General features: G+C 44.1%; 1 protein-coding gene across 1 annotated transcript in view; it reads left to right on the top strand.

Moving 5' to 3' along the window:
* Positions 1 to 4,190, top strand: part of LOC306914453 (leucine-rich repeat and calponin homology domain-containing protein 4-like) — a 10,074-nt gene extending 5,884 nt beyond the window's left edge. The window contains exons 6-9 of the mRNA XM_079491476.1: positions 994 to 1,091; positions 1,690 to 1,827; positions 2,278 to 2,355; positions 3,255 to 4,190. Coding sequence (XP_079347602.1) covers positions 994 to 1,091; positions 1,690 to 1,827; positions 2,278 to 2,355; positions 3,255 to 3,542 — 602 coding nt within the window. The 3' untranslated portion in view covers positions 3,543 to 4,190. The remainder of the gene's footprint in view (positions 1 to 993; positions 1,092 to 1,689; positions 1,828 to 2,277; positions 2,356 to 3,254) is intronic.
* Positions 4,191 to 10,204: the final 6,014 nt, after the last annotated feature.

Genomic DNA, 10,204 nt, shown 5'->3' with positions numbered 1-10,204 from the left:
CTGCTATTTTTCAATAGCTAAAGTATAACATAATGCTTAAAACACCAAAAGGGGTTCCCGCCCAAAATGGGTTAATTACTTTTCTGTTCAATATCTCTACACTTGCTCTATCGATAAATGTGCGTATTCTGTGTTCATGTCAGGGTACTGGTTGGTCCATTATGTGTTCAAATATAGGGTGGTGCCACACAGAAACACTCTCTCCCACTGAGTGACATGCAAACCCCTCCGATCCGTGCCAAAGGATTAACCCATTCTGGACGGGAACCCCTTTTAGTGTTTTAAAGGAGAATTCCATGCTAGAAAGCTTTCTTACCTTTCTTTGTAGTTGTTACGTCCCCACCAAAGAGGTCCAGGTGTTTTTTTGTGCAAAAACTCCTTATTGGCCATTTCCCCTACCATAAGCCCTCAATAAATTGCATTGCATTGAATGGGGCTATGGGGTGTTATGCTAATTCGCTTATTTCCATCGAAATAAGTAGTAAAGTGTGCCGCTTGGGATATTATTTACATTATAAAGAGAGGATATATACAAAAAAAATTGAGCGATGGAAATAAGCGAATTAGCATAACACCCCATAGCCCCATTCAATTCCCATTCAATTAATGTAGGGCTTATGGTAGGGGAAATAGCCAATAAGGAGGTTTTGCACAAAATAACACCTGGACCTCTTTGGTGGGGACGTAACAACTACAAATAAAGGTAAGAAAGCCTTCTAGCATGGAATTCTCCTTTAACTAAGCATTATGTTATACTTTAGCTATTGAAAAATAGCAGATCTACAAGCTCATAGCGCGCCACCGAGTGGCACGCTACGAGCTTGTAGGTCTGCTATTTTTGAAAAATCGTAAAAATGCGGCACAAATCTTTGGATATATATTCTTTCAGAGCGAACGTTTTTTTTATTTCGACGTCAGGCCTAAATGGGTTAAAAGTGGTGGAGTCAGTGAGTCCAGAACCACGCTGATACTGACTCTATGTTGTCTCCTCAGGTTCTGGTCACAGCCTGGTGGAGTCCGGACGCAGTGAGTCCAGAACCACACTGCGCTCCCCAAAGGAAGACAGGCCAGACGTCATTCAGCTACGCAAGGTAGCATAAAGAAAATGTCCAACAAGTGTCCCACTATGAGTCGCCCATGCAGTGTTGATTTTGACAGCAATGTCGTTTTGTGTTTTGTTTTAGTCATAGTATTTTTTTAATCAAATTTAATGTACTGGTAGTTTTTGTCATATTTTAGTCAACTGAAAAGTTGATTCGAATCATGATGGTTCACGATATGGTTTTTCAGACAAACGACCGAAAATCCTTTTTTAGTTATTTCTCATACACAAATCCAGTATTTTCTTTCTCTTTTAAGAAATTCTTCTTTTCAATACACAGTAGCAAACTGAAAAAAATGTTTTTCTTTTAAATCGATTATCTTACAAAGATTGTGTAGGCCTCTTCTCTTCTCTTCTCTTCTCTTCTCTTCTCTTCTCTTCTCTTCTCTTCTCTTCTCTTCTCTTCTCTTCTCTTCTCTTCTCTTCTCTTCTCTTCTCTTCTCTCCTCTCCTCTCCTCTCCTCTCCTCTCCTCTCCTCTCCTCTCCTCTCCTCTCCTCTCCTCTCCTCTCCTCTCCTCTCCCCTACATGGTTGCGCCCCTAGAGATGATTGACCCTCCCGTCTCCTCCTCTTCTGTATTCGGTCCAGACTCTGGAGTGTCGTCTGAAGGTGTCGTTACCAGAGGACCTGGGAGAGGCCTTGTCCAACGGGACCGTCCTGTGTCAGCTGGTCAACCAGATACGACCGCGATCCGTGCAAATCATCCACATCCCCTCCCCCGCTGTGGTCAGTACTAGTGTTGTAGTACTCGAGTCCGGTCTCGGTCTCGTCCATCATTTGACTCGGTCTTGACCCATTTTGACCTGAGATCAGATTCTAAAAATGTCTTCTACATCCTGACAGTTTTCTGAAAAAGCCATGTTTCTATGTCAGTGGTTCTTCGATTTTTCAAAAATAGCAGACCTACAAGCTCGTAGCGCGCCACTCGGTGGCGCGCTATGAGCTTGTAGATCTGCTATTTTTCAATAGCTAAAGCATAACATAATGCTAACACCAAAAGGGGTTCCCGCGTCACTACAATTCAATGAAATAAATGTATTATACCCATATTGTGCACTGCGGTCGCTTGCAACTTGACTTGCAACTGACTTGCATGGCAAATCATTGGTGTGTTTTGTTTGGGCCTTAGTCTCATGTGTTCATTTATTTTGCTGTCCCCCCCACCCTACCCCACAGCCAAAATTGAGCTCGGCCAAGTGCAGACTAAACGTGGAGAACTTCATCTCCGCCTGTCGCAGGCTGGGCGTCCCCGAGGTGAGTTCACTCCTGCCTCGTCAGCGCCCCCTTTTTTGCTTTTGTCTCGAGCTTTACAAAACAATCGCCAATTCAGCCAGTGTTTTGACCACTTTTAGCGCCGATACATAGATGGCAAAAATGAGCAGATCTACAAGCTTCACATTGCAACATGAGCTTATAGTTCCACTTGAGTGTTTGCTGTTTTTGAAATAAAAGATACCAAAAGCAAGATTAATAATAATCAATTTCCCAGGCTAAAGTGGTTAAAAACGAGTTCACGTGTCAAATGTCTTTTTTCTTTGTGCTTCATGAATATTCATGTCCGTTTTGCTCCGCAACTATGTTTTATCGCACTGGTTCCCAAACTCTTCAGCTCGAGACCCTAAGGAGAAATTTGACGTTTGCCCCCCGGGACCCAAACTAGTAAAAACAGCAGATCTACAAGCTCACAGCGTGGCGCTTTGCGGCGCGTTGTGAGCTATTTTCACTACTTCTTAAACATTCTAAGTTATGGAATTCCTTAGATTTTCATGAAATTACAAAAAAGAAAATACATTGAATTTTGATATAATATTATTCATGGGAACGTTTATTGAAAAAAGGTTTTGGAAATAACAATTGAAACAAAAACGCATAGGAAACAAAAAATAAAAGGGACCTCCATAGCAATGTGTCGGTGACCCGCCCGAGCACCCCTCCCTCCCCGCTGTTTGGGAACCAGTGTGTTTTTGTCATCGTGTGTCTAAATCTGCTCTGTTTTCTCCTTGTTGCTCCTCCTCCTCCCTGTACCTACGTTTGTATCTCCCTCCTCCCCCCCGCCTCCTCCATGCCTCCCTGCTCCTTCTCCTGCTCCCCCCGCCCCTCCCCGCCCTGCCCCCCTCCCTGCTCCCTCCCTGCCTACCTACCCCCTGCCTCAGACGGAGGTGTGTGCGTGCTCCGACGTCTTCCTGTGCAAGACGTCCGCCGTGCAGCGCTGTGTGTCCGCCCTGCTGGAGGCGGTCTCTGCTGCCCCCAAGAGGCTGGAGGAGGAGGAGGAGGAGGAGACCTCCCCCCCCCTCCGCCGCGACGCCTCCCAGCACTCCTCGCCGCCTTCTCCTTCCTCCTTCTCGTCTTCTTCTTCTCCGCTGCTATCCACAGACTTCCTGCTCGTCTACGTGGCGGCCATGACACTGCTCTACGTGCTCTACTGTTACGTCCTCGGATAGAGGAGACTCCAACCCCCCCGTTCGTTACCTCCTCGGATAGTGGAGACCCCCCCCTCGCTCTCTCTCTCTTTCTCTCTCTCCGTCCCGCACGAAACGTAAAGACGACGGCGTGATGTCGTCGCCACGATCAAAATACCACTTTTGTGTCGTCGCGTGAACGATTTGAACCCCCGGCGTCCCTATTCTCGGGAGAACGTCTGCCAAAAAATAGCCGGTCTACAAGCTCGCAGCGCGTTGCGACGCGCTGCGAGCTTGAAATAAGAGAGAACCAAATGCGCTCTTTTTACAGGTCCGTTTTATCAAGTATAAAAGGGTTTAAGTGGAGCTGAATTCGCGGCACAATAAAAGCTTAATTCATCCTAGCGTATGACGGAGGACAATTAAAAATTCCACGATACGATTATCGCAAGCGGGTTTTTTTTTAACGACATACACTAATAATAGCGATCATCGACCCGTCCCTAGCCAAAGCAGGCGTTTAGCCACGGCCTATCGCGCGCGGCTTCCTCATCGGAAGAGGAATGTGAGACACAAAGCCTTACTGCTCCCCCTACTGGCCACCGGGGACACTGCTGCTGCTGCTCACAACGCGTGCGTGTGCGCCGCAGACGAGGTACTCTCGTTGTTGTGCATAATGTCTGTGACGACCCGGAGATCAAATAGCATTGCAACACTTAATGCACACACGCACGCACACACACACACACACACACACGCACACACGCACTCACGCGACACAGCTGCAAACCCCACCAGAGCCATGTGAAACCCCATTTACACTTCTTCGTAGGACGGTGACACACGCCCCCCAAAATAGCTGATCTATAAACTCACCGATGGACTGTTTTAACCGTTTTCCACCCACCAAATGGCACATATAAGCTACTGCATTTTTCCCTCCTGGGGGGGGGGGGGGGGGGTTTGTGGGGGTGTTGTGTTATTGTTAAACATCCACATTAACAAGAAGTTCTCCACAATAATGAGAACATAGAAGAATTGTTATTTTGATGAACGTTTGCCTGTTAGCTCTCCTAATGGTACCAACATCAAAACAGCATGGACCATGTTCTGTAGTTTTGGGTCTGAGAGGCTAAATGTCATCAAATGGTGGTTCCGTGGCTCAAAATGCAGAAATGGACCTTGATATGAAAAGGGTTGAAAACCACTGGTCTAGTTAACAGACGTGAAGTCCACATACATAACCAGCCCTACAGTGTGATGAGGAAGCCATTTCCGGGGGAACGGTTCCAAATGTGATGGAACCCATTCCTGGTTCCTCAATGTTGGATCCGGTTCCGAATCCCAACCCTAGTCGGACAGCGAGCAGGTAAAAAAACCCTTGAGCGCGAGAACAGAGGACAACATTACGGATAACTTTCCCCCCTTTTCCCCAAACACACAGACCTGCCTGCCTTAGCTTTAGCTTTATACTCGTCAATGCACAGCACGATTTTACTCCCCCCCCCCCCCGACCCGACCCGTGGATCACAGGGGAATGAACTAAAGAAAGAAAAAACGCTGGGTTTACGTTGAACCAGACAGAACTGTGAATGTGATCTTTGAGCCTCTGCGAAAAGTTCGCCTTAAAAACGTGGAGCGTTTTTCAGAGACCTGTGGCGGCTGAAAGGGTTAAGGCCCTATTTATACATGCTAGTCACACGTACGCGCACGGTGTCTTGTCGCATGCCGAAAAAAGGCGGCCTTCAAAGCCCCGTGAGCTTGTAGATCGGCTATTTCTTTCCAGAGCGCGACACCGTGTGCGCAGTAATGTAAAAGGAAACCTTTCAGGTTGTACGTAAGCCGCTTTAAAGCAGATGAGAGACAGAAAGACGACACAGTGCCTCTTTAACCCGGATGGATTGAACCACTCACAGAAAGTGTTTGTGTGCGCGTGTGTGTGTGCTTTGTTTTATATATAGGCTAGAGAGAGAAACAGTATGTTACTACAATGTTAACTGTTGGCCAGCGGAGGGCAGCATTGTCACATGTGTTGTCGGCCTCATGGTTTTTCCTAAACGGAAGGTACAGAAAATCTTTTCTAAGCTTGTGTGTACACTTTTTTTTCCTTTTTTCTTTTTAGCTCGTTTTATGGCCCACCAACGTTTTTTTTTTTTTTTTGCTTCATGTCTATGTATAAATGTAAACAACTGATTTTAAATTATTTTTTGTTTTTCCTTTACTAACTTATTTTGTTTTACCGTATGTCCAGTCTGTTTTTTTTGTTTGTTTGTTTTTTGTCCTGCTGCAGTGCTTGGTGCAAAGGCCAGAGGCATTGGGGAATTAACTTTAAACCAACAGTTGTTAATTGACTCCTAAACCCTTTTTGGATCAAAGGGGTCAGTTTTTCTAAAACTGCACACAGGTAGACTAGCTGGCTCGACCAATAGTCGTTATCATTTAGAGCTGGAAAGACATGGAGCTCTTAAAAGGTTTCTCTTTGTGTGTGTGCGCGTGTGTGTGCACGTGTGCATGCCGTGCACGTGTGTGCGTACACGCGCATGTGTGCGTGTCTGTGCGTGCGTGCGTGAGTGTGTGTGTTGTCAGATAATGTAACAATTGGAGGCTGGGGTTTCCTCTGCACTTTGCACCAACCTGCTCGCCGTCTCGCTTTATGACGTCTGAGGAGAATTGACGGCTGATTTATACGTTGTTTTGCGAGAAAAAGAAAATAGCCGATCTACAAGCTGACTATGCGTCAGCAGCGAGGACCAACTAATGTTACTATTAGAGTTATAATAACCCATTTTGACCTGAGATCAGATTCTAAAAATGTCTTCTACATCTTGACAGTTTTCTGAAAAAGCTATGTTTCTATGTCAGTCGTTCTTCGATTTTTCAAAAATAGCAGACCTACAAGCTCGTAGCGCGCCACTCGGTGGCGCGCTATGAGCTTGTAGATCTGCTATTTTTCAATAGCTAAAGCATAACATAATGCTAACGCCAAAAGGCCCGCCCCAAAATGGGATAATATAATCTTCGACATGTAGGACGCCGTCTTCACAAAGGCAGACACGAAGTCCAGTTGGATGTCGTGTCTTTGTAACTCTTCCTCAACTGTTCTGAGCTATACCTTCAGTCTCTGGGGATGTATAGGCTCTGTGTGCAACACCTCGTCTGCACAGGCAACGAGCGAGCGCTCTGACGGCGATATAGTGCGGAAAAACTGTCCTAATATGGAGCGTCAGCCATTGCGTTGCGACGTAGCCTGAACCAAGGACAGTCTAAGAAGGATGAGACGCGAAGACCGTACGGGCGACGCCATGTTGCTTTGGAAGGAAAAAAACATGCGCAGTTGAGACCAAGGAAGCTGAACGCGGAAGTGTTGGCTGCATATAGCCCATTGCGCATGTTTTTTTCCTTCCAAAGCAACATGGCGTCGCCCGTACGGTCTTCGCGTCTCATCCTTCTTAGACTGTCCTTGGCCTGAACCAATCAAATATAACCAGTAAATAGTAGTGTGTAGATCTCAACCAATACAAAAAGAAACTGTTTCTATATCAGTGGTTCTCAACTATTTCATGTCAAGGACCCCAAAAATGTTCCCCCCCGACCCCCATCAGAAACAAATTGCTCCAGGGACGCCCCCAGAAGCAAAGATTTGAGTTTAAAACGTCCATTGGCAAAGAATATAATTTATTCAAAGACACATTTTCACGATAAAAAATAAATAAATCAGATCTACACCCGAGGGCCGCTCTACGAGCTTGTAGATCATAGAGTTATCATATATCTAGAGAGCCCGCCTGCACTTCCAGTTTTGACCACTAACATCAACGTTGCCCGGCCCGTTCTGGGGGCTTTGTTGTAGATCTGCTATTTTTCAACGGCTTAAATTTAAATTAATGATTAAAAGTGTTTAACCCATTTTGGGGCGGGAACCCCTGTTGGTGTTTTAAGCACTATGTTATACTTTAGCTATTGGAAAATAGCAGATCTACAAGCTCATAGCGCGGCACCGAGTGCCGCGCTACGAGCTTTTAGGTCTGCTATTTTCAAAAAATCGTGAAAATGTGGCCCAAAATCTTTGAATATATATTCTTTCAGAGCGAACAGTTTTTAACTCAAATCTTTGCTTCCCTTCCATCCCTGAAACAACATATTTTCAGATGGGGGGGGGTCCGTGGCCAATTACATATATTTTTGGGCGTCCTTGACATGAAATATTGAGAACCACTGATACAGAAACATGAGGCCCGAGTGGCGCGCTACGAGCTTGTAGGTCTGGAGGATTTAGAAGATTTTTTTAAATTTTTGAGGTCAGGCCTAAATGGGTTAATATCAATTTATTACGGTGGTCAACGGTGTCCTGTATATGCGCTCATATAACACTCCGGTCATGCAACGCTGCTCCACACCAACGTATCTATCATACTAATCTAATCTAAATCCGTCGTGCGATGCTGCCTCGCAAAAACAACGTATAAACCCAGCATTTACAAGTCGGAACCAGACCTCGGAAACCGCCCAGAGCACTGCTTTATTCTCACGTTGTCATGTCTTCTTTTAAACGGGCTTCTATTTTTTTTATATAACCCCCCCCTCCAAAAACTCAAAAAGCACGTGACTTTTAAGGCCCGGTTCTTGCGAGCGAGGTTATCTGTAGTCACAGAACTTATAGCGGCTTCTAGAAGGTTTCAGAACCCGTAAGAGAGCCAACTAATGTCGCCCAGAAGAGCCAATCGATTGGTTAAAAAACGAAAAAAACGAAAAAAAAAAAAAAAACATTTGATATCCCAACTAAGATCGTTTCTTGATTGGATTACATTTAATATTTTAATTTAATGTGGGATTTCCACAGCTATGCCGTCGCGTAGAGAGAACCCCTGAACTCTGTCTCACAAACGAAAATTAAACTTTGTAAACGTTTTAAATCAAGAGTTTTATTATTTTTTAAAAACACACACTACTACACCACAAACCACTGGCTTATATTCTTGACCGATGTTCGCAGCACACAAATACTGTTTGTATTTTGTAATATTTATACGATACCCGATGTATTTAATGAGAATGAGAATTCCGGAGTTTATACAGATCTATATGTAAAGTTTTTTCTCTCTCTCTCTCTCTCTCTCTCTCTCTCTCTCTCTCTTGCTGTAAAGAAATTATTAAAAAAAGGATGTTTGACCGTAGACTGTGTTTATGTGATCTGTGTGTTTACGATACGATGCGATAAGATACGATACAACTTTATTGTCAGCTTACACTGAAATTTGCTTTGCGTCCATGACGTCACCGTTCAAGAAACAGACAAGCCATAGACGTACATTACAGAATGGTAGACATTACAGGACAAAAATCACAGAAACAATCAGGAAACGAGAACATATCCACTGGTTTAGCGATTTTGGTTTAGAAGCAAGACAGACTTATGTACAAATGAGTTCTTTAGTCTGTTTTTCTTACGTGTTTGTACATAAAATGTATAGTATGCAACTTTGCCCTTTTGTTCTGTGGCCCTGTTGAGCAGCCTACAAGCCCATTCACACTGAGATAGTGCTCCGTGTGAACTATAACATTAAAATTATAACTTACAATTAAATATATAGTATAGTTGGTCAATGCTTTTTTTTAAGCATTGACCACACTCCTCCAGTGCTGCTGGTACAGAGGGAAATGATATGATGGGTAAAATGTGCGTTTTTATTTTGTTATGGGGGTGCCGAAGGGAAAGGTTACACACAATGCCTTTTACGCTTGACTGTGCACTTAACGTTTATTGTTGTCCAAGCAGCCTCCGCCAGCTGTGCTCCCCCTGCTCTGCGCTTGTTGTGTCTCCCCATGGCTCTCTCTGTCTCCCTCTCTCGTGCTTTTGTTTTTACAAACAGCCCTTTTGCCACGTTTATGAACCCATGTGTGAAGAAAGCTATTGGTAAGATTGGCTTCTTTTGATTTCACTAACTAGCTACAGGTGTGCCATTCCAACTCTGCACGCTTTCCTGAAACATTCCTGAAGGTTTTCTGAAAATGCATCTCTTCCCTGCAGGTTTTATTCACTGAGTGATTAGCCTAATGCTAATTGTACTGTTTTGCTACTGAAATTTGAAAAGTGTCCAGCAGAGGAACTATCTATTCAGGGAATCTGAATATAACCCATATAGGTTTTGACGTCGAAATAAATAAAAAGTCTTCTGAAAGAATATTATTATATTCAAATATTTGTGCCACATTTTCACGATTTTTCAAAAATAGCAGACCTACAATAGATCAATAGACAGTAGATCTGCTATTTTAGCTAAAGTATAACATAATGCTTAGTTAAAACACCAAAAGGGGTTCCCGTCCAGAATGGGATAATTAGCATATAGGCTATCAACAATCTACTGAATTGCCAATGGCAGAACATGTGCAGTTCTCAAATGGCACATCAGTAACTGTACTTAGTAGTTTACTTTAGATATGTGGTTTTGATTTTTGAACTAGCTCTGGTCCATCATGGCATTAGGAGTCAACTGGACCAGAGCTATAGTTTCCAACGCGACCTGTAGCTCTATGCGTACACTCTGTTAGTTTTCAGGATTTCAAATTTGAACGCGGCAGATCTCACAAGCTCTGTAGGCCAACGCGTTTCGAGCTTGTGGAGGGACACTTCACCCTTTTTGCAAAACAATATACAGTGGGGTCCCATATCTTTCTTCCTCAGTCTCAAAGTGACATTTATC

The sequence above is a fragment of the Electrona antarctica genome, assembly GCF_951216825.1.
Source record: "Electrona antarctica genome assembly, chromosome: 21".
Taxonomy (NCBI): domain Eukaryota; kingdom Metazoa; phylum Chordata; class Actinopteri; order Myctophiformes; family Myctophidae; genus Electrona; species Electrona antarctica.
The sequence above is the reverse complement of the archived record's forward strand: the minus strand, read 5'-3'. Positions and strand labels throughout refer to the sequence as shown.